At 46.7% G+C, this 27279-nt stretch overlaps 1 protein-coding gene across 2 annotated transcripts in view; it reads right to left on the reverse strand.

The window, feature by feature from the left end:
* The window catches only part of LOC142573285 (uncharacterized), a 533382-nt gene extending 522878 nt beyond the window's left edge, over window positions 1-10504 (reverse strand). For both annotated transcript variants that reach the window (XM_075682922.1, XM_075682921.1), the window contains exon 1: window positions 10392-10504. In XM_075682922.1, coding sequence (XP_075539037.1) covers window positions 10392-10492 — 101 coding nt within the window. In that variant the 5' untranslated portion in view covers window positions 10493-10504. The remainder of the gene's footprint in view (window positions 1-10391) is intronic.
* Window positions 10505-27279: the final 16775 nt, after the last annotated feature.

Genomic DNA, 27279 nt, shown 5'->3' on the forward strand with positions numbered 1-27279 from the left:
AGGAAGCTGGGGACACTGGAACATTCTTCAGCGTGCTATCATCTTGGATACAAACTATGCAAGGCCTGCAATTGGCAGTTCACGTGACCTGCAGCAGTGGTTTCTTTGGGCACCACAGCAAGCTACATGAGCAAATTCCCAGGCATTATCCTCACACTGGCCCTTAGTGGCGACGACCTGTACACATTACCTAACACGCTGTGCTGCCTCTTCGCAGTTGACGTTTTGCGCCGCCATACGGAGCATGACAGGAAGCTGGGACAAGTTGCACATGGTTCAGCGGGCTATCACCTTGCACAGCAGCTACAAAGTATCCGCAATCGAAAGCGCTCGCGACCTGCATCAGTGGTTAATTGGGCCGCAACAGCAAGCTACATGAGCAAATCCCTGGCGTGGTCCTCACACTTGGCAGTCGCAGCGTCGACAAAGTGCAAATCGGCTTACGCACTCTGCTACCTCTTGGCACTTCACCGTCTTTGCAGCCATACGGAGCACCTCAGGATACTCAAACAAGTTGCACGTGCTTCACCGTGCTATCATAATCGATACAAGCTATGTAACGTATGGAAACGACACCGCGCGTGCCCTGCAGCAGTGGTTTCTTGGGACGCATCAGCAAGCCACATGAGCAAATTCACTGGCATGATCAGCACACTTGGCAGTAGGGGCGACGGCCAGTGCACATCCCCTAACTAGACGTGCTACCACTTTGCAGTTCACCTTCTGCGCAGCTGTACGGGGCATCTCAGAAAGCTGGGACAAGTTGCACGTGCTTTCGCGTGGTATCATAATCGATACAAGCGACGCAACCTCTGGAATCGGCCGCGCACGTCGCCTGCAGCCGTGATTTTTTGGATGCAACAGCACGCTATGAGCAAATTCCATGGCGTGGTCCTCACACTTGGCAGTAGCGGCAACGACCGATGCACATCGCCTAAGGCACTCTGCTACCTCTTTGTATTTCACGGTATGCGCAGCCGTGCGGAGCATCTCAGTAAGCTTGGACAAGTTGCGCGTGCTTCAGCGTCGTATGATAATCGACACAATCCACGCAACGTCTGCAATCGGGAGCACACGTCACCTGCATCAGTGGTTTCTTGCGACGCAACAGCAAGATATGTAAGGAACTTCCCGGGCGTGGTCCTCAGCCTTGGCAGTAGCGGTGACGATCAGTGCACTTCGCCTGACGCGCTCTGCTACCTCTTAGCATTTAACACGGACATGTTGCACTTGCTTTAGCCGGCTGTCATACTTGGATACAAGCTACGCAGGGCCCCCATCGGCAGCGTCCGTGAACAGCTGCAGTGGTTTCTTGGGATGCAACAGCAAGCAACACAAGGAAACTCCCTTGGGTGGTCCTCACGTTGGGCAGTAGTGGCGATGACCAGTGCACATCGCCTAACACGCTCTCCTAGCTCTTTGCACTTCTCCATCTGTGCAGCCGTACGGAGCACCTCAGGATGCTCGGACAAGTTGCACGTGCTTCAGCGCGCTATCATAATCGATACAAGCTATGAGAGGTCTGCAAACGGTTGTGCACGTGACCTGCAGCAGTGGTTTCTTGGGACGCAACAGCAAGCTACATGAACAAATTCCCTGGCGTGGTAGAGTTCACTTGCGGCAGAGTGCACAGCTTGTAAGACCTATCAACGTATTCCGTCAAGAGCCCCATTTCCCTATTGGGACATACTGAGCACACCTTGGCGGGTATACATTTCTGGGGGTTGTGGACGCCTACAGTAGATGGGTTGAAGTTCGCCACGTGAACAAAACACCATCGACAGCTGTCTTCTCCTTGTTTGCAACATTTTCACGGCGCATCCTACACAGTGGCATGAGACAACGGAACCGCTTTTGTGTCGGCAGAAATCAATAAAAATATACATTTACAATATACATATATACTATATGTACTATATATATAGATATACTATGTACTCAGCCTGAGACGGATAGCCTGAACGCTACGTCGGAGAGCTAAAGCGTGCTATCGCAAAAGACCCTACAATGCTAATGCAGTGGCGCATCGCCCGCTTCTTGTTTAAGCAGCGCACAACCGTGCAGGATACGATGGCGCAGGACCCCGCAAAGCTCATGTTTTCCCGCGAGATTCGAACACACAACTCAGCTTTTCTGTCAGAACCGCGTTCAAAGATGGCACGAGGAATCCATGGCGCTATGCATTGCAGGAGATTCGAGACAGCACCGAGAGCCTACCAGTTTCGACGAAAGCCGGAGTGGATCACCGCCATTATGAAGAAACGCATCATCGTGAGACCTAGACTGGACGGGACGGTAACATGTTGAAACCTCAATCAGCTACGCCGCTTAAAACCACATTTTCCGCCGTCTGACATCGCCAAAGGGAGCCGCCCTCAGGCATCTTTATTTATTTATTTATTTACAGTACCCTCAGAGTAAGTATACATTAGAGCGGCTGCATAAAAAATTCTCAAAATAGGATAATGCAGAAAAGGAGCATCGTAAGTAATACTGAAAATTATGTCAGCTCACTAGTTACATATCAACATGGCTATTATCAAAGTAAAATGACGCTTCTGAACCGGCCCTTCCGACGCAGCCAACGGATACGGCCACGAAAACCAGCCACAGGTGCGATCCAAACAACACGGCGCCCACCCACTGAACGTCGACGTCACAGCAACGCCCTCCGGACCGCTACCAAGCGCAAAAATAAGGGGAGAGGAATCGCTATGTCTACCAGACCCCTCTTCCGCTACGCCAAAGACGCGGTCTCGCCGCATCCCCATCCGCGGCTCCCACCGAGATACACAAAGAGCTGGAGCAGACAGGGAGCAACCGGAGATGTTTCATACCATATTGCGCGCAATTCTCTAAGCAATAAACTCCGTTCTACCTTCCGAACGCCTTTTATTACGGCTCCCGTTGACATAACAGCAATGATTTCTGAAAAGGAAAGAAATAGTTGGAAGTAAAGCGTTCTGCTCGCTCTACTGCACCCTACGTTTTGTGGTCCTGCCTGTTCAATCCATGAGCCTGAAAGGTAAAAATAGAGTAGACAGGACGAGCTGGGTGAATTCAAAGGCCACGAAACGAAGCGCTGCTTATGTTGGATCGCACTAATTTGGCGCGTATAGCAGTTACATTGAGTGGCCAGATGGGAGTGGTTGGTCAATTTAACATTGTGTAGATGATCACGTAGATGTTTATTATTCCCGTCTGTTAATGCCAGCCAGTCCTCAGTTGAGGGGCAATGTGATACTTGGCACAGCTGCGTGCCCCGGCTGTGGTGTTGTTTAAAAAAAAAAATTCTTTCACAGACTTTCCTTTAGGAAGCAACGTTTGGGTACTGTCTAGTCGGTATTCCGTGGTATTCCAGGACGTCCCAGGAAGTATTCTTAGATACAGCCCTCCGTGTTCCACCTTTCGCCTTCAAACTTCCACTTTTTTCAATTAGCCCTTTAACGAGCTAGAGCCCAAAATATTGCCCCTAGCGCTGTTTCTCCCCTTTACGTTGAAATTATTCGATAATACTTGAATATGCGCCAGCTGGCTCCGATTCCTGTCTAGACGAGGTTGCGCAAGAGCTGACGCGCGAGTTTTATCGTTTATATTTGTTTATCGAGGGGAAATTACAAGGTACGACTCTCAGTGGAATTCAGCATATAAAATTGTGTATTAAAATAGTCTTCTTGCATCACGGCTGCCAGTAGTCAAACCAACGCTTTGGTCGGGCTCATGACATATAGATACCTTACTTACATACCAATCGTGACGCAGACTTGCACAATGTTAAGGCAGCGCGTTCTTAATTATTTCGTCGAATCGGCAATACAAATTGTACTCGCCCATAATTATTCGCAAGAAAATCCTTAAAAAGCGTAACATTAGACGACTTCGAAGCAGAGAGACTGACAAACTTCAGGAGCAACCTATTTTCCTCATTCTTGCAAAATTGCGTTACTAATACAAAAGTGTTCTGTAATCGTGTCAGTGAAAAAACGGTTGGGACAAAAAAACAACGTTAAATTGAACAGTGTTACCTACGCCAGATAAGCAGATACGAACCTTATTAGGTAATGCAAGTCTGTGTGCTCCAATATGTTAAGCATTCGAAACCACGAGAATGCAGACCCAAGCTTGACTGGACGTTTTTTGCCACGACAGTAAGTGTCAGCAAAGGTGGTAAAGCTGACCACTAAAAATTTTGTACAGTTAGATCAACTTTGAGTCTGCTTCCGAGTCGTTGCTCGCATCAGCTTAATTATTCCTGAGATAACACAATTAACCAGTTTACTCAGCCAGTCGCGAGCTTCGCGCTCATTACACTCTAAAAACTAGTGAGGGTATCGCAGGAATGAAGCGGCCGATTTACTCTTCAAAGAGTTGTTTTACTCTCGCAAAATGTCGAGTCGAGTGAAATGCATTGTTCCCTCCGTCACCAACGAGAGAGTGAAATTAGTTTTTCACTCTGCCCTTCTGAGAGAGAGCAGAACGCTCGTTCTACTCTTGCGGCAATAGAGAACAAAACGTAGCGTAAGCTTCTGCTTCAAATGTAAGAGGCTGGCCCCGAATATGGCAATGTATAACCCACGCACGCTGAGCAAATACCGCACCGTTTTGCTTCTATGAGAACAGGCAGTCGCAGTTCAAAAGAACGCGGAGCGAGCACTTTTTCACTCGGAGTTGCTCCACCGCACGCGCACTCAACATCGCGGAACAGCACAGCACCGGAGAAAGGTGATCCGCCCAGCGAGCAGCAACGAAGCGCATCCAAGGGCGATCGTGTGTCAGCATCTCACGTCGCTGCGAAAACACGACAATCGTTCGTGATTCGTTAGATATAACAACTAATCCTCCAAGGCAAGTGAATTCTAACTTAGGTGAACATTCTGTGTATGTGACATGCTATCGGCAGGAAGTCGTCGCGGCGCTTAGCCGACGCGATTGACAACGGACTAGGCAAGCGCGCTGTCTGCCGATGTCAATGGAAAAAGCCTGTCGTTGCGAGAAGTACGTGTGATTTTATCACCTGCCGCTATCCGTAAGAGCTTTGAAAATTGCAAGCGCTGCCTGGAGCATGAACAAAAGACGTGAGGCCAGAGGAGGCTTAAAATACTTTGTTCACCAGCTCATGATTCCTTATGGGCACGTTGCAATTGCTAGGCGGCGCCCTGTCTTTCGGACCCCTAGCGCCATCTGACGAATAGTTGCTCGAATGCGGTAGGATTACTCACGGTGTCAGCAGCACGCGCTACGTGTTTGGCGCCCTGCCAAACGTTAGTGATGGTGGGAAACAGCGTGTCGATAATAATTTTAGCCGGGTTTCGGGAATTACAAGATCTTGACAGCTTTTTTCGCGAAAATAATTTAGAGAAAGGAGGTCCTTCATTTGAAGTGGGGCACGTCTACGACGTGAGGGAAGTGTTGAACCCGCACTGATCGGAGGTGACTTCTAGGTGTATTCCGCAAACGAAAAATAACGCACCAGCGAGATGCGTGAAGCTCAGCGTAAGTTAGTTCGTTATCTACAGTGTGGACGCATGAAATTATAGGTGACATTGATTGTTGAAGGTCGGCGACAGCAGGCAAATCCTAGCGGGGAGCTGCGATTGCCGTGCTGGCATCGCAGGGAAGTGCGAGCACGCCGCGGTAGTTTCGCTGTACATACAGGACGGCAAATGCGAATCCAGAACATCTAATCCAAGAACGTGGGGCGTACGAACGACTCGTAAGACCTACCCGAGGTATTCTAACGTCGCTCTCCCCAAACACAAAAAAAGGTGAGGAACTTACCAGTTGTGTTATACTACGCTGGGAAAATATTTTCGCCCAAGTTACTGGAAGTTCGATACTTTTATGTTGTTGAGATTTTTCAGTGCGTGCAAAGGAGGGTCGAATAAACAACGTCGTCAAATATTTTGGTGATGTCAACTGCCCCTTAGTTGATATGCTGGGCTCAGAAGGGTCTATGCCAGCTGAGCAAGCTACAACCCCTCCTCGCAGCTGGCGCTGTTTGAATGGGAGAGGATTGAAAAAGGGTTCCACACCTTTACTGCGGTACAGTGAGGAAACAAACTACTTTGTTTGTTGCATATCCAGGTAGTAGTACGCACTGCAGGCGCCCCGTTGCTGCCATCGTTGCTGTAAGAGCAAAGAATTCAGCGTTAACGCATTTGGCATAACGCCGGAACATAAAACAGTCTGCCGTCGGACATGCGCGATCCAGTGTTGACGCCGTTCTGCTTCATACTGTCGGCTCGGAAACCTGTAAAACTTTGTTGCTCGTGAGTTGGTGCACGTGCTGTTGCAGCCCACTGCGCAACAGCTAGGGTTGCACTTCAACATTGCTCAGAAAAGGCAACAGCTACGCGCGAAACAGTGCACGCACAGGCTTTCCGAACGCAAGCGGGCTGGGCGCATCCTGCCGGGTGCGTGTTCGCCGCCGCGAGGGGCGCCCTAGTAGGCGCGGGAACTACGTTCGCAACCTGGCTTATGTTTGAAGGAGTCACATGGCGTGATTTTGCTGGCCAGCATGCTTTCGTTATAGATAAGCTGCGCGCTTGACGGTGTCTCGCCCATGGGTAATGTGCGACTACTGAAGTTATGTGCAGCGCCAGTGCTAGTTAGAAACTTTGCCCCAGGCATTCAGCTGCATTCGGCAAGAGGTCAGTTGGGCACGTTATCTTTAGCTTACTGGAAACGCATGAGGGATTCAAGTTTTATGCTGAATAAAGCATAGCATAAGCCAACTTGCGCGCGACTGCTACAAGCGATGCGATGGACGTGCCGGTCGCGTTCGCTCGTCGCCTGCAAGTCGTGCTCCGTGCGAGCGACGATTTTGAGGGACGTCTCCCCGGTGTTCTCTGTATGAGAGCTGCAAATACGCGTCGAAACTAGCGTGACGCGTGCTTTTGTAATTTAAGTTGATGTATTTTACTGCAAAAAGTTGCCAAAAATATTTCTGAAGGTCTTACAGTAGGTTCTTATCTTTGCACGTATAAAAATTCAATCGCTTGCTCGTTCCGTGCGACAATCGGTAGTATTTGAGCGATGTACATCCAGTTTTGGCTTCGCGTTATTGGCTAGTCGCTCAAGCACTTCGAGCAACAAATTCTAGATTTACAGAATCGAGCGGTCTGTTCAAGACACATTCGAAACAATTGGGTGCAGCCCATACATGAATTACTTTATGTGAAATATAAGCAAAGCTAGCTTGATCTGCGCCTTCACATGAGAAAATGCACGGTACTCTCTGTGAGGAACATCCATACGCTGTACAGGACGTTATAAAATTAGCTGCAGTCTTAGAATGTGGCACACAAAAAGTTTCTTGCATAATTTGTCTACGTTACCAGCCCTATGCTTAGCAGCTCATCTGGTAACCTCTGCCATATAAGTGCGTGCGTTTTGCGCCAGAAATGCGTTTGCTGGCCTGTAATGTGGCGCATGTTTCTCTTCGATCATAGTGCCAATACTGTGTAAGCTTACACATGTTTGTTCTATGATTAACTTTCCATTGTATAGTTCATTTTTGAGAAGGTGGAGCCAAGTGCATTAAAGGATATTCCTACACTGTCTGATGAAACTTTAGAGAATACTTATGTATTATTACAAGATGTGTTCTAAAGTTCATAGGCATCATTGTAATCGGATTCTATGTGTTTGTCGGTATGTTTCTCCAATTAATCTTCAGTTTGTCTTGTGACTGAGCAATAAAGATTTTGTCCTTTTAAGAGAGAAAATGTTTCATTTAAGTAACTCGGCGACAACAGATTACATCGCATCCACCAAGCATAAATGCAAGAGCTGGTTACGAAGGAATCAAATATTCCCCACATGCAAGTATTGCAGATCCCTTCTAACGTGACCATGGATCTACATCGTGCTTTCATACTAATGGGAAGAGTACTAGTACTCTTTTCTGAAGGAGTACAAGCACTCTGCTTGTGGGAGTAGAAACACTCGGCTTGGAGAAGTACTCGGTTTGGAGGAGTAGAAACACTCGGTCTGGGGGAGTACTATTGCCCCTGTGGGGAAGAGCATTAGCACTGCGGAAGAATACTAGCACTCCCTTGTGGTGGAGTACCAAAACTCTTGTCAGGAGGAGTTGTCCTACTCTCTCTCAGTGTCGAACTACTCTCGAAAAGAGTGAAATATGGAACAAGCAGATACTCCCTCAAACAGGGTTCCCGAAACTGTCTTTGTTTTTAGAGTGTACATTAGAGCAAGATTGATACCGACATAGAGGGTACACTTTTTAGACTATGAAGTTTTCTTCATAAAAACGAAATAAGTCCCCCAAACATAGCCCTTTCTCAAGGGAGTTGTAGGCGATGCTAGATAGCTTTGCTCTGATAATGCGAGTTATAGGAAACCCATTAGCAACAAATTGATAATTATCACTTTAAGATCACTTTCGGAGCAGTACATTATATGGGAAATTATCGGGCAGTCGCGTTTTAATGAAATCTAATTTTTTTTAGGAACAATTGAAGTCACAACCTATTCGGCATACTCTTTATCGAGCGTCAAAGCTCATTCCAGCTATCAAAAGCAAGCGCCTAGCTGCAATCTGTAACAGAATTTCCAAACGGTGTGTTCATCTGATAGGCTAGTTTTGATATTGCTGAGATCAATGTTGAAATTCTATTAGAAATGCGACAAACAAGCGCCAATCTTTAGGATTTTGAAATTATGGGGCTGCATTCAAATGCGACTGCCTCACCGTTCGCCATCGAGAACCGCCCCCAAGGTGAATAAGAAAACTAGTCAATCAATGTCGTTAATTTCTCTTCTGAAGCTATCATTATTAGCACCAAACTATGTCGGCCTAGGCTACAAACTCGTCTGAAGAAATGGTTCGTTCGCTGTCCGTGTACCCTGTTTATCAAAACTCTGCACAGTTTAAAGAAACACCCAGTATATGAAGGGTGACCCATTACTTCTTTGTGACTGCAGGCGCGTTTTCATAAGCTTTGCGGCTGCAAATTTCGTGAAGATACCGTCGCGCAGCACCGCATTTATAGGTAACCAACACGGCTTTCATCATTTCGCAGCTTGCCAGTCAACATATAACGTTCCATGTGGTCACACTATTTCGAAATTAGTGTGCTTTTCTTGCAAGACCTTCACAAAATTTTCCATGCGCACTAAACTTTATTTTTGCATGCATTCATGTCATTATGTCAGCAGGCCTGTTATTTTGAGTAATATTTTTAAATTGGTGCCTTTGCTAGTCTATAGCCGTGGGTCAAAAATTATGTTTGTATTTCCTGCATTTTAAATTCAGCCAAATAAATTGCCATCAATTAAAAACTCCCTTCCGGCACAATGTCTCCACCGCCGTTATTACGCCTCCCGAGGAAAGTGTTATAGGGCGTACTTATAATGCACATGTACAATTTAATGGATATTTTATTTGCCATCATTCGAGGAGAAGATTGTTTACCGATGATCGCTGAAAGAATTGACCTCTGCCTGAGATGTGCTGGAATCCTCTCCGCATTTAGAATAAAGTGGGCAACATTGTGTTTATTAGGAGAAAGCGATTTTGTTTCGAATCACACGAAAACGTACACGATTTCTTTCATATTTGGGGTAAAAATGCACCAGCTTGTGCATCCATATGTTACAATTACCAATGAGCTTACGCGTACAACTCATATAGAGGGTAAAAGCACTTGGCAAACTCTGATTTGGAAATGAAGATTTCCTCAGGCAAGCGCAGGTGTCTCAGCTGTCACCAATAAAACAATATTAGTGAACAAATCATTGAGATAAGCATTAAAATCTATATACAATATATAGAAGAATATGCCACGGCGATTCATGTGACAATTCATACATTCCTTTCTTAGCAACACGGCGAATGGTAAGCTGCTTGGCATTCTTCCGAGAAGATTCTGTCAAAAAAATTGCACTAAGGTTACCGAATCGTGCCAAGCCGGCTGCATCAAGAAAAGCGCCAAATAGGTGTGATGTTTAATTTTATTTCAGGGCATTCACGTATTGAACTTCGCTGGCACGTAAAATTTTCGCATGGAGCGATTTTTGATACAAAACTTTAAACTTGCGTGCGTCTGCTTGTTCTGGTTCGGTTTGTCGTTTTCCTGTTGTCACTGACTTATTTTCCTGCCAAGATTTCTTGAACATTGTAAGGCATGCCTGCGCTTACCCCACCCGTCGCTTTTGGAACGCTCCACTTTGCAATCAAACGCCGTTTGACCAACAGCAATCGCTGCACGCATCAATGCTCAGAATGCCATTGTATTGCCTGAGTGCGACCGTGTAGGCGTTTGTTTCACGCCAAAGGGTGTAGAACGACGAGGTCGTTACAACGACTGCCGATTCCAGCCCTCAGAAGAAGAAAGTGCAAGCATTTTAGTTATATAAGTCTGGAGGCTCACCCAATTTCCGGCGCGTGGTCCCGAAGGCGCCATCCTTGCAGCTTGTAAGCGAGCCGTTGACGAGGCGGCCGCTTTTCTTCGGCCCCAAGCGCGTTCGCCATTGGCCGGAGGCAGGGCCGCGACTCGCGGACCGTGTCGATGACGTGCCTCGTCGGCGGACACGCTCCACGCTTGCGAGAAAAGCACGCGTCTGCCACGCTTGGTGGCGTCGACGGCGCCACATTATTTGGAGAACGGGTCGATCCTGCACGATACTTCCTAAAGTGGCATGTGTGGAGAGACATCTATTGCCTACACAAGCGCTAATCGCTGCTGCGGAGAGTGACAGGTCGCGTATGCCGTGCTTTCTGCAGTTTTGAGACTGAAAAGTTCACAGTGCAGCGAGAAACAGCAACGAGCCGACGAGCCGGAAATTATAATTATTGTACTCTGTTTCACTGTTACTCACACAGCCGTAGCTAATCCACTAAACGAGCAGAATGCGAATCATGCCGGTAAATAAAGAATACTGTACCTGTGCTCTCTGCCGTCTTCTTTCTTTCCCATACCAAAACTTTGAAAACGTTTACAAAGAACCATAACGCAAGTGCCTGAAAATAAATCTTTAGAAGTAAGGTTTTGTACCATTAACGTTGTTTGGAGCCCCTTACCTAAAGCATTTGACGCATGGGTCAATTTCGGTAAAGAGGTGCTGCAGCCCTTGAAGACGGGCGTGCGCTGCGTCCAGCCGAGGTAGGCGCGCGCCGGGCACTTGATTGATTGATTTCATTATTTATTTACCTAACTACTTCAGGCTTTGATAGGCCCAAGTAGAAAGGGATATTTAATAATGATCGAAGGCGCAACACATCTCAGTTCTCAACCCTTATGCATATGGAATGTGCATAAGTGTTATGGGCATAGGGGCATATGAAATAAAATTAGCGACTTAATATAAAGAAATTAGGCAGAAAGCAAACACAGATATACAATTAACATAAACAATGGTCAATAAAAATAGAGTTAATACCACTAACAAGCGACAAATTTTAATCGTACAGACCTAAAGCAACCGCTTTAGGTCTGTACAACCACGAGTTCAATAGTTATATTGCTGGCTGATATGGCTGACGGTAAGTTATTTCAGTAACTCAGTCTTGAGGGAAAAAATCGAACATGTAAGCGTGTTCGTTGCGGAGTCATGATGATGCCTCGTTCGTTTCATATTTACTTGACATAGGTTCAGGGTTAAGAGAAAGCTCGTCCTGTGTAAGAGAGAAACATTCTGTTAATTTTACGCCATGTCCAGAGCGTTTGGTCTCTATGTTCTTCCATTAGCGTTGTGGGAGAGTCTGTGGGCCGATATTTACAAAAAGAAAAAGAGATACCTTCGCATCGCATCATATGAAAAGCATCAATTTTAGGTTTTTGTCTAAGCTTGGGTACGAAATAATGTACGCCTATTCCAGCTTAGGTCTGATGATTGACGAATAAGCTAAAAGTGTACATGTGGCAAGAGCACACTTTATATTACGCCTTAGGAGACAAGATCCAGAATGGGGCTGACAGATGGAGTAGCACGCTGTTCTATAAAGGTTGTAAAAAGGGATAAGGTGCCTCAGAAAGGTTGGCCAATGTTTCGATAGGCGGACCTTTGACGAAGATATGCCCTCTTATCGAAACGTTGGCCAGCCTTTCTGAGGCATGTTATCCCTTTTTATAACCTTTATGCTTAAGAAGAGGATGATTACGAATTGTTGAGTCACTAATGTTAAAGATATGTGCATTCCAACTTGGCTGTTATAATCAAACCTCGATACTCCTATTACTCCACCTGAGTAAGTTTATGAGGGTGAGGACTGTGCTCAAGTGAAACAGATCCTTTTTCTTGCTTTCACAAAACGAAGTGTTTAAAGCTGCGTCGGACATACGCGCGAACAATTACGTTTGTGGCCCTAAAGATACGGAGGAATGTCGGATCAATAGGCCGAACAGTCTTTGGAAACTGCATTCCGCGAAGCTTGGCACTGCTTTCACAACACAGTGGTTAATGTACCGACAAAACTGCTTATAACACACGCTCATGTGCCCATCATCAGAAATGCCAGCTAGGAACGTGTGCAAACAAGGAGTGCGTGCCATAGCGCACTTCGACGGTTGGGCTCCCTAATCCAACGAACAAGGCATTTACAAGCGGTTCTACGAGTTAAATATGTACAATCATTTTTTTTTTCAAATCGAATGAGTTTATTTTCATCTCAAGGATGAGGGCAGGCTCGGGATAAAAGTTACATTAGTCACTTGAGGGGAACCCGAGCCTCCCTGATACACGAAAAGCATTAAGTACAGGCGAACAAAATTCATTCATAGCAAAAAGGGGTTAATACTTTACAAGTTGTAATACACATAGACTCATCATGAACTGAAAATATAGATACACAAATTCCTTTATGGTTAAATTTCACAGTACAATACATGAAGACAAATTACAATATACTCTGAAAGTTAAGTTGGTGATAAATAATATTACGTTTATTTCATGACAAAAGTGCTTGCCTAATAACACGTGCGCCACATCCTTCAATTATTTGTTTGAATTAATTTGTTTAATAAAACAAGAACAGTGAAACCAAGCACTAGTCGGCCAAAGTGTGTTCTGAAACAATGGAATTATTCAGTGTTGTAGGTGACGAGTAGGTATGGGATAATGTAAGGTTCTATATGAAGAATATCTAAAAATATGCGTGTGCTATTGAGAAAGAATTTTTTATATCTCATTGCTAGGTAATAATCGTATGCTGATGAATTGGGATAATGTTAAACTGCCTAAATATTTCACTCGTGCGTGCATTATAGTCAACATTAGCAATGTGCCTAATCGCTTTTTTCTGTAGTTTGTATATTCTATTAACGTTTGTTGCTGTTGTACTTCCCCATACCAAGAAGGAATGACTGGCATGCGGTAAGAACATGCTGTTATAAAGTGTTATATTAACCGAAACTGGAAGCAAGGAACGCAGTCGTGCAAGCATACCTACACATTTGAAAATATTAGTTATAATTTAATAATGTGTGGTTCCCATGACATTATACAATTAAAAAGCACTCCTAAAGTTTTAACCGTCTCCCATACTTCCCCATACCAAAAAGGACTAACTGACACGCGATAAGAACACGCTGTTATAAAGTGTCATATTACGGAAACTGGAAGCAAGGAACGCAGTCGTGCAAGTATACCTATACATTGGAAAATATTAGTTATTAATTTATTAATATGTGGCTCCCATGACATTATAGATTTAAAAAGCACTCCTAAAGTTTTTAACGTCTCTACAATTTCAGTCGTCGCATTACCTAAGCGTAAGGCATCGCCTGGAGAAATAATCTGCATCCGCGACTGAAAAATGACAGCTTTTGTTTTTGATGCGTTAATGACTAATGAATTTTGCTCACTCCATGCATTTAGGCTCTCTAAAGTAGGGTTGATAAGTGTAGTCAATGCACCCAACCTTCACTTGACCAGTGAAGAAAATGCTAGTGTCATCGGCATAGATTATATATTTAAGTTTATCACTAATTCTTACAATATAGTTGATGTATACGGTAAAAAGCAGCGGCCCTAAAATGCTACCTTGTAGTACCCCAGTGATTATCGGCTGAAGAGAAGAGAAGTAATTGTTCATTTTTACACATTGCGATCGGTACTTAAGGTATCATTTCAAGTGTGAAAGTGGAATGCCACGAATACGGTACATTTCTAGTTTTTTTTTTCAACTAAAGTGTAGTGACAGAGAGGATCAAAAGCAGTGGAAGAATCTACAAAAATTCCAATGCAGAGTTTCTTATCTTCAAAACATTTTAGAATTATTTCTTTTTGGGCTAGTAAAGCAGTTTCAGTAGACCTGCCCTTCTTGAAACCGTACTGTGACATTGTTATTATGTGAAATTTGGTGCAAAAGCTTATGACTCTTCTAAAAATAATTTTTTTCAAAGCCTTTTGAATATATCGGTAATATAGTGCTACGTAGGAAGACGCCGACGAAAGCCTATATACAAGTATATTTACAACGCAATACGCTGCACTTGGCCAAGAGGCAACAGCCCGCGCTAGCCTCTAATCGTCGTCGTCTTCACCCTGCTCGCCTCTTTGTCATCGCAAATACTGTTCCGTAGCACTACCCCCAGCGGCAAAAGCGCCGTCCCGGAGCGACTAAACGCCAGACTCGGAAGCAGTGTAGTAGGCTTTGAGCCTACTGACGTGCACTACATCACTAGATGCCAGAGTAGAGGACGAGGTTGAACGCACAGGAGCAATTTCGTACGTCACAGGTGTCACCTGGCGGAGCGAAGTCCGACGTGACGAGAGGGCGACCACAGGAGCACGAGCGCACCAGTCGAGAACTGTACGTCACGGTGGCGGGCATTGTATTGACGCTGCAAAGTGGTTTGCAAGGCCGTCACTCGAGTACGGGCAAGCAGGCGTGCATGGTCCGTGAGGGCGATGGCGTCGCGCGCATACTCGCTTGTTGAGATCGCAGCAGGAGGAAGTGCCGTGTCTAGGGGCAAGGTCGGTTCGCGACCGTACAATAGCTAAAATGGAGAAAATCCGGCATTGTCGTGCTGGGAAGAATTTTACGCAATTGTGACGTAAGGAAGGGCAATGTCCCAGTCGTGGTGGTCCTTGGAAACGTATTTGGACAACATATCGGTAAGAGTACGGTTTAATCGCTCTGTCAGGCCATTGGTTTGAGGATGGTATCAGGTAGTCAGCTTGTGTTGAATGGAGCAGGAACACACAATGTCGGCAATAACTTTCGAGAGGAAGTGACGACCGCGTTCAGTAAGCAGCTGTCGCGGGGCGCCATGATGTAAGATAATGTCACGCAAGACAAAGTCTGCGACATCAGTGGCGCAAGTGATAGGGACGGCCCGCGTGATAGCGTATCGGGTGGCGTAATCAGTTGCGACGGCTACCCATTTGTTCCCAGAGGATGACGTGGGAAAGGGACCGAGGAGGTCTAATCCAACACAAAAGAACGGTTCTATAGGGACGGTGATCGGATGGAGATGACCGGCAGGTAGCACCTGAGGTGTTTTCCGACGTTAGAAGGGATCACAGGCTGCAGCATAGCGTCAGACGGAGCGAGTGTGACCAGGCCAATTGAAGCGGCGGCGCACGCGGTCGTACATGCGTATTACCCCAAGATGTCCTGCAGCGCGTGCTTCATGCATCTCAAAGAGCACAGTGTGCGTAGATGTTTTGGCACGACAAGAAGAAGATCAGGGCCGTCAGGAAGGAAGTTCCTTCGGTACAGAATGCCGCACTCGAATACATATTGGCGAACGGATGCGTCGGTAGGTGTAGAGTGCAGACGCTCGATGAGTACTCGCCGCGATAGGTCACGGTACTGCTCATCGGCGATGTTAGCGAAGCCAGACACAGAGAAAATGCCTTTGGCGGTACTACTGTCGGCGTTGTCAGGCTTGGCTACCAGGTAGCGAGACCGGCAGTCAGCGTCCTTGTGTAGTCGGCCCGATTTATACCTGACAGAGTACGAATATTCTTGGAGGCGTAAGGCCCAGCGACCAAGTCTTCCTGTAGGATGTTTCAGTGAGCATAAACGCGTGATGGTCTGCGACAACGGAAAAGGGTCGGCCATATAAGTATGGGCGGAACTTTGCAACTGCCCAAACTAGGGTCAGACACTCACGCTCAGTGATGGAATAGTGTCGCTCCGCGGGCGAAAGGAGCCTGCTGGCATAAGCAATAACACGATCGTGGCCGTGCTAGCGTTGTGCCAGTACTGCGCCAATTCCGTGACCGCTGGCATCAGTACGGACTTCGGTAGGCGCAGAAGGATTGAAATCGGCCAGAACGGGAGGCATAGTGAGAAGGTCGATTAGTAGCGAGAATTCAGAGGCCTCCGTGCCACCCCACTGCAAAGGGGCGTGTTTTTTCAAAAGCTCGGTAAGTGGTCGTGCTATGGCGGCGAAATTCTCCAAGGACGGTAAACTCGCGACGGCCGAATCGGCACTTCGATGTGTTGAGTTGCTGACCGGCTCGCCGAAAGACGTCCAGGACTGCTGAGAGGCGCTCGAGGTACGTAGCGAACGTTGGGGAGAATACAATAACGTCGTCCAAGTAGCACAGGTACGTGGGCCATTAGAAACCGTGAAGAAGGGAGTCCATCATGCGTCCAAAAGTGGCAGGAGCGTTACATAGACCGAACGGCATCACTCTGAATTGATAAAGACCGTCGGGGGTTACAAAGGCAGTCTTCTCGCGGTCGAGATCGTCCACGGCAATCTGCCAGTAGCCGGAGCGAAGGCCAATACAGGAGAAACAGCGAGCACCGTGGAGGCAGTCAAGGACGTCATCAGTCCGAGGTAGGGGATACACGCCGCTTTTGGTAACCCTGATAAGGTGCCGATAACCCACGCAAAAGCGCCATGACCATCCTTCTTTTTAGAGCGCAGCTCTTTGGCGTCCGTTCCTGGGTTTCGCGTCGTCGTCGGCGTTGTCGTCGGCGTTGTCGTCGGCGTCGGCCTCGTAACCAGCTCCGCCCCCCTTTCATCCCCCAGCGCTAGCAGCGACCGACTGATACCGCTGGATGCCGCTGACGCCGCTAGAGAGTCAAGATAACGTGACTGCATAGAACACCGTCGCCGCCATGCAGAAAGAGGAGGAAAGGGTCGCTGCTATCTCTTCCCTCCTCCCTTTATCGTGTTGTCCGCTTGCTGCGCGCGCTTCTGCCCCCATCGTTTGCCGCTGGGTGTACACGCCGCCCCCCTCCGCTTCCGCTTACTGCTGGTTGCTCTCGACGGCGGCGATGAGCCTCCGCTTCGGCGGCGCGAACTGCAGGGTCTTCTCGGCGGCGGCGATGAGCTTCTGCTTCAGCCTCGCTTACTGCTGGTTGCTCTCGACGGCGGCGATGAGCCTCCGCTTCGGCGGCGCGAACGGCAGGGTCTTCTCGGCGGCGGCGCTTAGCCTCTGCTTCCCCCACGGCTGTGACAACCTCGCGAGCCACTTGTATAGATCTCGTCTTTGAGAATCAAGCATTGATGTACCAAGTCGAACATATATCAGTCTATTTCTCCGACCACAAAGCTTCCTTCATGACTGTCAAGAACTGTTAGTGGAGTCTTTGTTAAAGGAATACGTGTGAAAAATAAAAAAAAAATTCTGTGATAGCGCATACATGTGTTGCTCGATTTCTTTGCCTCAATCTATCCAAAAGGTGAAACAGCTTATTTGCTGCGCTCAAATTTCGCATTAGGAAGTAACGTAATCGTCGGTACTTTTTACCAGTACAACAGGTGACGCCCATGGAGTACATGACGGTTCAAAATGTGCTTGGCGAGCTTTTCGCGAACTTCGGCGTGAATTACTTGACGCACAGCCGGTTATGCTTGATACGGGCGGCGATGACTTGGAGGGCCATCGCCGGTATTAGTGCGATGTTTAACAGCTGTGGTTTGGGCCAAAGGACGATCGTTAAAGTATAAAATATCGGGGTAGGAAAACGGAACGCGGTAGAGCTCGCGAGCGTGCTTGGAGGGCATGTCGGGAGCAATCATTTTCTGTAAGTAGGCGATGGTACAAGTTGCCGACTGCGATGGTAGAGGAGGATAGGCTGAACTGTCGTCTACTGCTATAGATGCTACTGAGTTATCCTCGAATGAGCAAAGCTGGGCCGGAGACATTCCACGTGGCAGCACTTGTGTCGTCAAGCCAAAATCGACTACTGGCAGGCAGACGCAATTCACCGTAATAGATAAATTCTTTTAAATGATGCACTCAACAAAATTGTTCAGTGGTGTGATATGTGGCAAATGTGTATAAACTATGAAAAAACAGTGTTCATGAGAGTTACTCACACAAAAAGACCATTAACCTTTGTCTATTCTATCAACAGCAGTGTTCTTCACGAAGTACCTCATTACAAATACCTGGGCCTCTGGATAACAAGTAACTTAGACTGGACTAAACACGTTGATTATGTCGTAAGAAATGCAAACTGTAAGTTGTTCTTTTTACGAAGAGCTTTAAAATTTACCACTCCTGATGTCCGCATGACCGCATATAAAGCGCTTATTCTCCCATCATTAGATTATGCAGCCATAATCTGGGACCCCTTCACTAGGACTAATATTAACAAGATTGAAAGCGTACAGAAAAAGGGTGTGCGATTCATATATAACAGCTTTGGACGTTCTTCTGTTTCTGCCCTTTTAACCAGAGCAAACTTGCCACAAATAACGCAAAGAAACCGGTCATCTAGTATAAAATTTATGTATCAGATTGTAAAGGGGCACTATAAATTAGACACTTCAAACGTAATAACCTTTTCATCCGGGTATGCCACTAGACAAAGACACCAATTAACAATTGCTCCGTTTCGCACACGTAACAACTCCTTTAAATACTCTTTCTTTCCGCGGACAAAAACTGAATGGAACCAGCTTACTAACACCCAAGTTCAACAGCCTTCACTTACCTTGTTTACAGCGTGTCTAACTTAATAGTTACCGTATGCCTTCTATTTCAGTTTTATTAGTTTATTTACTCTTATGTATTTGTCGGTTGCCTTTTTTTTGTGATCTTTTCAACATTTGTACCCTCCTGCCAAAATCCCCAAAGTGGGATTGCAGTATCAATAAATAAATAAATAAATAAATAAAACTGTATAACGTACTGTGATCCCGTGTGTAAGAAGGACGTCTTCCACTGGAGCCGCGATGTAGTGACCATCGGGGACTGGTGCGGATGACACGAAGTCAACGTAAGTCAGTGCCGAAGGTGGCAAGCGAACGAAGTCGACTGGAACTGAGGCGACTGGGGTGTGGTTCAGCGGGATCGAGAGCAGGCAGGTCAAGCCGGAGAGTTCTGGCGGAACAATCGATGACAGCAGAATGTGCGGAGAGGAAGTCTAAGCCGAGGATGATGTCGTGGGGACAGTGGGCGATGAATGTGAATAGCACGATAGCGGAGCGATCGGCGAAGGAGACGCGGGCGGCACACATACCAATTACAGGGGCTGTTCCGCCATCAGCGACACGGACAACAGGCGTCGTGGCGGGCGTGATTATTTTCCTCAGCCGGTTACGAAGGTCAGCGCTCATTACCGACAAATGCGCCCCAGTGTCTATGAGAGCAGATACAGAAACGCCTGCGACTTGCACGTCAAGAAGGTTCAGATGAGTAGGCAGCGTCAGTAGAGGATTTGGCGGCGCAGGGAGCAATGCAGCGTCACGTCGAGGCGCTGCATCGTCTAGGTTTCCGGCTGGGAGCGGCGTCCGAAGGGAGTCGGCGAATAGGAGCGACGGGGCTGGGGGCAGCGAGATTGCCCTCGTTGGGGCGAAGGCGAACGAGAATAGGGGCGGTTCGGCGCAGGCAAATCTGTGGCGGCATTATCGGAGAGGGCAGCATAGGGACGAGAAGGGCTACCTGGGGGGCGAGGGTAGGCAGTATAAGTAGACCGGTTCGGAGAACTCCAGCGACTGGGACAGTGCCGACAAATGTGCCCGATTCGATGGCAGTGAAAACAAATGGGCATGTCATCTGCAGTGCGCCATTTAGACGGGTTGCGGAAACGTGGTGAATAAGAAGATGCGGGACGGCGCGGCAGCGAAGAGTCCGGGCGGGTATAAGGGCGATGAGCCGAGCAGATGGTGTGAAAACCCATGTTTGCGAACTCCTGGCGGACAACTGCCTGGATCAGGGAAACTGTGACTGCAGGTGCATTGGAGGGGCTGGAGTCAAAGGTAGCTGGATTGGCGGCCTTGTTCTCACGCCGGACGATATGGTAACAAGGGCAGTGTTGTTGGGACGTAGATCGTCGGCACAGGAAGATGTCGCTGGGCTGGTGGGCAGACGAGCAAACTGCTGGTCGATACGTCGGCTTTTAGTGAGTTCGAGGCGGCGGCACTCTTTGATATCTGTATCCACTGTCGCCACACTGTTAAAAACGAGCAAGTTGAAGGCGTCATCGGCAATGCCTTTGAGGATGTGGGAGACCTTGTCGGACTCACTCATGTATGCATCAACTTTGCGGCACAGAGCCAAGACGTCCTGAAGGTACTTGACGTAGAGCTCTGTTGACATCTGGACACGGCCGGAAAGCACCTTCTGCGCGGCAAGTTGGTGACCGTACGGGTTGTCGAACAAGTCTCGGAGCTTTTGCTTAAGTGAATCCCAACTGGTGAGCTCATCTTCGTGCTTCCGAAACCAAACTCGAGGTGTGTCGCCGAGGTAAAAGACTACGTTGGCCAGCATGATAGCAGGGTCCCACCGGTTATTGCGGCTGACGTGTTTGTATAGGCCGATCCAGCCCTCGACGTCTTCTCCATCTTTGTCCGAGAATACGCCAGGATCACGGGTTGTGGGGAGAGTGATGTAGGTCGTCGAAGTGGCAGCAGGTGTCGGAGCCGGCGGAGTCGAATTGTCGTCGCCGGGAGCCATGAAGGAATACTCGACGTACCGTCCACTGCGAAGCTCCGTGACGCGGTACAGGAAACGTCCACCTCCACCAGATATGTTATGTAGTTAATCGCCAACGAAAAGCTATATACCAGTATACTTACAAGGCAATACGCTGCACTTGGCCAAGAGGCAACAGCCCGCGCTAGCCTCTAATCCTCGTCGTCTTCTTCACCCTGCTCGCCTCTTTGTCATCGCAAATACTGTTCGGTAGCAATGGAAATGGGTCGGTAGTTCGTAAGGTCAGTTTTGTCTCCTTTTTTATATAGCACAGTGACAACAGACGTTTGCATTTGTTTTGGAAAGCAGCCTGTCGGCAAAGACAGGTTATAAATGTGAGTGGGCACAAGAGCAATAATATGGATTACATGCTTGATCGGAGATATCTGAAAGCCGTCTACGTCACCCGCGCTGGTGTTCCTTAGCGTAGAGAACGTTAAGGCTATTTCTTGATCGTCGGCTGGTCAGAAAAAGATGCTGTTCTTTTCTGTAACCTCTGCACGCGTAACCGTTGGCTGTAATTCTTGCATTCGCTCTACAGCGTTTATGAGAAAGTGGTTAAATTTTTCTGCAAGCTCTAGATCCTTAAATTTCGTAATTCCTGAGAAAATAGGTGTCCTGTGAAGTAACGTATTAAACTTCCTCCAAATGTTTGCACTCCCATTTCAGCAGTCTGGATCAAATTGTTGACTTAAATAATTTATTTTTCCTTTCTTAATAAACGTATTTCCTTTGTTGCGAAATTCTTTAAATGTTTAAATGTCTGATACGTCTCTAGTTTTAAAAGCCTTCTGAAGATTTTTTAATTATTTTTAACAATTCATGATTTATCCATGGTGTTCGATTTTTACGGTATTCTTTTAGAATCTTTTCTTTAACATACTTAGGAAAAATTTGTTTAAGGATAGCTATGAATGTCTCGTAGGCTGAATCTGGAGTTAATGACAGGTACACTGCACTTCAATCTGTTTGGAAAAGACTTGTGCTAAAAGCAGCTGAAGTAATAGGCGGGATGCCTTGAATTTGTCTAGTCGGTAAGTCCGTGGGCTTTTTGGTAGCACTGTCTGTAATAAAATAATATGATGGGTGGTCGCTCATGCCGCAGCACTATGCACCTGACTCCACGTTATCTTTGTTTATGTTGGTAATAAAAACATCAACTGAAGTTGCCTAATTTGGTGTGATACGTTTGGGGGTATCTGTTACTATATCGTAACCATTTGGCACAACCGTAGCCACAAACGCAGTTACTAGGGGAGAAGACTTCAGTACGTTGTTGGTAATATCGCCACCAAGAATTAGTCTTAAGTGTTGTCATTTACGTATTTGAATAATTTTTCAAGAACACTGGTGAAATTATTTACAGATGAATCAGGTGGTCTGTATATGACAGAGTAAACGTAATTCCGTGATGTTACAGTTAAGCATTGAATGTCAGAATTATGAAAGAAAATTCTGGTACTATCTGACAGTCTATTCCATTCTTTACTGAAACGGCAAGGCCACCATCTTTTTTATTTGTACGGTTGAACAAGTAAGTGTTATAACTATCTTGCGTGTAAACCTGGTCTTCTAGAACACACGGAGTCTCTGTAATCATCATAATGTCCAAAGTAAAAGAAAGCTTCACTTGGCAGCAGCGAGGACAGCGAAAGTTCGTTTCTCACACGCCTGCTTTCGTTTATTGCAGGTTAGCAATAATCTTCTTACTACACAGGCATCATTCAATTTGCTGCCTCTCTGCTGCCAAAGTTATAATTTGTGCAGTGAATATGAGTGATTTAGCAAAGTTTCGAGAAGAGGTCAGAAGGGAAATGCTTGAATTCAAATCTGCAATTCAGAAATCCAGGAAAGCAGACAGTTGATCATCCTTGTGTCGTGCTGGACGAATGTTTAGATGAAAGCAGCACGGTTTGTCGCGAAAGCGACTCGCTACAAGATTATTGACGTCACGAGATGATATCGCCATGGCGAAAGAAAAGATGCACCACAACAGCGCATAGCGATTCTGGGCAATCATTTCGATGTCGCATGCTTCACGAATGTGCAGAACATGCGAGGTTTCACCTTTCCGTGCAAGAATGCGCCAATCATTCGTCCACACAAACTGCGAGTTTGCTTGAGTTAGGAAGGAGCAGCGCCAACTAAGACAATCACGAGATGGGAGAACAACACAGGACATGCGCCAACCTGTGTCGTTTGCTGCTTTCTTTTCGCCTATTGCCATGCCAAGAATTGCTTTAAAACTGGGCATAGGTGTTCATTGATGAACACAGGCGCGTTGGAGGAGTGGTCAAGATCCTCTGTCGAGATACGCGTTTTCCTTGCTTTTTGAAGCAGCGAGTCGCGTTTAGAGCGGGTCCTGAATTGCACTACTATGTCCGGGTTTGAAGTGGCATTTTTTTGCAGGTGCACGGCGGCACTTTTTAACATCATCTTTCGAGATGGGAACATTTAACAGTGCGCAAATCTCGGGAAGGGTACCAGAAAGGTCCTCATCAGCAAGTTTGGGTATTCCCTTTATCTTAAGGTTACATTTTCGAGAGTATTGTTCAGAGGCGGTGATCCTGTGATCCTGTTGAGACATTTGCTTTCTCAAAGCTTCGCACTCAGTTGTTAGCTTTTTCGATGCTCCTTAGATACTTGTCTTCCCTCGCAATAGCAACGTTTTCTCCCTTTAATTTTTTTACTTCTTCATTCAAAAAGCTCACTCGGCTTTTAGGTCTCTTATTTCCTTCCGTAGTTCTCTCTCAATTGCAGATTTGAATTCAAGCATTTCCTTTCTCATCTCTTCTCGAAACTTTGCTAATTCACTCATATTCACAACACCAAATTATCACTTTGGCAGCAGAGAGGTCGCAATTTGAATAATACTTTTGTAGTGAGAAAATGATTGCTAACCTGCAATAAACGAAAGCAGGCGTGTGAGGAAAAACTTTCGCTGCCCTTGCGGCTGCCTAGTGAAGTGCAGGGCTCCAATGCAGCAGGTTATATAGGGAGGTTCCCCTGGCGGTGCCCGGCGTCGGTAGTGTCCTTGCTTCGTCAGGCAGTGTTCGTGCCTCGACACGTGTCGATGCGTCGATTTGCCTCTCGATGCGTGCGGTGCCGTCAGCAATGCGTGGCGGTACAGCCAGTAGACCACGTGTGGATGCGTCGATTTTGCTAGCTCGTAGCCAACTGCAATTAATGAAAGCAGGCGTGTGAGGAACAAACTTTCGCTTCCCTCGCTGCTGCGAAGTGGGGAAAGTTCGTTTATTATCCTTTGAAACTCCAGATATCAGCAAAAGTGCGGCAAAAGCCTTAGCACTCCCGAGGCTGTGGTTATTGTAACAAGTAGAAAGGCAATTTTAATCTGCTTCTAAAGTTGTCTGAGGCCATCATGATCGATTTTTGCCAGAAACTTTTTTATTGCACGTTTCTTTTCTTACTCCATCTATTTGCTTTATTTATTCATTCATTCATTTATTTTGTGCAGCGCCTATGATGAGGCGAAATCATTTTCGTCACTAAGATCTGATAACAGCATGTGATAATGGCAAGTATGCAGTATACTAAGCAACGCCTTATCGCGCCAGACGTAATGCACCATCGGGTCATACCAATCAGTACGTTTGTTCCACTACCTCTATAATACATTTATTCTGCTGTTTTTACATATGCTCTGAAGTTGGTGTAAGAATGGCGAAAGAAAGTGCCCAAAGAGTACCCCGACTAGCGTGTTACACTCCAGCACCAGTGATGCACTGCTGGCTGCCGTCTTGCTTTGAGAACTGTAGGGGCAAAAGGCTTTCGCCACGTCAGGCGAACTACCGTAGGAAGAAAGAAACCGTTAATTTTGTGAATTGGTATCTTATACATGTACCAAACGTAGGAATCGGAGTTTTTATCGCAATGCTAGCAAAACGACGGGCTCGTGACAGTTTCTGTACTTGTAATATTAACGACTTACAAGAAATGATTAAGCTTTCAGACGCATAACTTTTGTTGGTGGTTGAAGATGCTTCAAGCTTTATACAAGGAGATCGCGTTAGTGATCTGTTTTTAGTAGGTGTCTAAGATTCACCCTTTTCAAAGGGTGAACGTCATCCGCCATGGTGGCCTATAAGCTGTGGCGTTCTGCTACCACACACAACGATGAACTCCTCGCCCTGGTGGCCTTGTGTGATGGAGGTGAAATGCCGTAGCGGCTGCTTATCGGGCGCTGGGTGCTCGTTGAAGCAGCCCCAGTAGACAAAATTAATCCGGAGTCCCTCACTACGGTACGCCTAATATTCTAACTGTCGTTTTGCCCATAAAAACCAGTATTTTATTTTAACTCCTCGTTTCGTTCGCAAGTAAGGTGTTTGTTGACACAATTCTTCTCACTGGTGTTCTTTTATCTTGTTTGTTTGGTTCTTTCGTTTGTATCGCGAACTTGAGATACTCCAAATGCCCTGCCGCAATAACGAAACGGCGATTCCGTCCGCCGTTGGCTTGCCCGTATCCCGAGACTCTCCTCAACTTTGGGACTTTGATTGGACTTGCGGTTGGGGGACGTCTCATGTAGGGGAGGTGGGGCTGTGGGAAGCTGGGAGAGCGGACGGAGGGAGAACGAATCGGAGGATCTGGTGCGCAAACACATTGTAATGGCAACTCTGACGAGATCTTAAGATGGTAAAGAAGGTGCTCTTATTTGTATAACTGTAACTTGATGAATAAACGACTGTATATGCATCAAACGGCAAGGCCTTCCTGAACGATCATCAGCGACAACAACGAATAAATATTATGACAACAAGCTATTTGACCCAGAAACCCGAGAACGGATTAAACAAGGCCATACAGAACCATCGACCGGACTCGAAAACGATTCACTAAACGAGCATGGATGTACAGAAGAATAAACGTAAAGTCACACAAGCTCAACTGTTTCGCAAAAGAAGCAGACGAACCTCTGGGCGCCACGTGTGCGGTCAGTCTGGACGAGGTCAGTGTTCTTACAGAACGCCTACAGCTTGCCGAGCAGCAACTAAAGGATGCAGAACCGCGATAAAACCTCACCCCAGGGAAGAGGACGAACCGAGTTTAGAATACAGTGACAAAATCACAACTTACAAAGGCAAACTAGATTATGGAATGAAGTTCTGCTCCCTACTGACGGAAACCAGAAGTACCAGCCAAAACAAACCAACCATACAAGAGGTTCCAGCCAACCGAATTCAAAGAACGAAACTACCCAAGTTTGAGCTACTAAAGTTTGACCGAACAAGGAACTGGCAACCATTCTGGGAGCCGTTTGCGGTCGCTATTCACAGGTATCCGGAGTTGAGTAACATTGACCGATTCAGCTACCTAATGTCACTGCTCACTGTAGAAGCTGTCGCAGTGATTACCGGACTACAGGTGACTTCAGTGTGCTGCGCAAATGCCATCGACCTCCTGCAGAAAGCCTTCGGTGACCGTTCTGCTTTGATACAGGGCCACATGGAATGCTTGATCAACATAAGACCGGTCATTTCGGCAGCAAATGTTCGCGGTCTCTGGAGTACGTTTGATTGCATTCAAGTCTGCATTCATACATTGCATTCAAGACGTTTGATGCATCCAAGTGAGAGGCCTGCAAGCCCTCGGCGTTGGAGAGTATTGCTACGAAGCGATGGTCTACCCTGTGCTACTCCGCGCCCTTTCACGGGAGTTGGTGTTGAACTACCATTGGTCACGGGCAGGGAAAAACTGGAAGAGCGGGAGACTTCGGCCGAGGATGGTGACGCTTCGTCAGTGATTTCATCTGCATCACAATTATCCCGCCGAGTCAGGTGGCGTAGGCAGGGGGGGGGCTATGGGGCTTCAGCCTCCCCCCCCCCCCGAAATTTTTTCATGATGTCCATGCACCGCCGACCAAAGCAACCCCCGACGTCGGAAATCATTCTGAATTTTGTCTAGAATGGTCTTTTTTCACGCTCGAAAAAACATTTCACCGCAAACATTGCGAACTCGGGCGTGATTTCGCGACAACGTCCATGCACCGGGAGTTACATAACGCAAGCAGCCCCCTCAGACCACAAAGTTTCAAGGGAGTTTTGATGGCGAACGGGCTCGCCGCAGCATCTCGCGGAGGCAGTGGAATCTACGGAGCGGATGGTTGTCAATTCCGAAACATTATGGCTATAAATTTCGCACAAAATTTTGATATGAAACGTGCATTGGCATTGCCAAAATTGTGCTTTCGATTTTCAATCGCGGAACTATGTTGGTTTAATGCTGTTATAAACATTGGACGCCAAAGGTGTATCGACTTTTCTAAAGTCGTACATCGGAACGTACAACAAGGCAAGCCAAATCAACACACTATCAGACAAGTTGACAAAGCACGCGTCTAAGTCCGATGAGACGAAGCGTTGGGGTGGTTCATTTGTGTCGCCCTCTCACCCAAAAAATATCAACATTCTT

The sequence above is a fragment of the Dermacentor variabilis genome, chromosome 2 (genome assembly GCF_050947875.1).
Source record: "Dermacentor variabilis isolate Ectoservices chromosome 2, ASM5094787v1, whole genome shotgun sequence".
Classification (NCBI taxonomy): Eukaryota; Metazoa; Arthropoda; class Arachnida; order Ixodida; family Ixodidae; genus Dermacentor; species Dermacentor variabilis.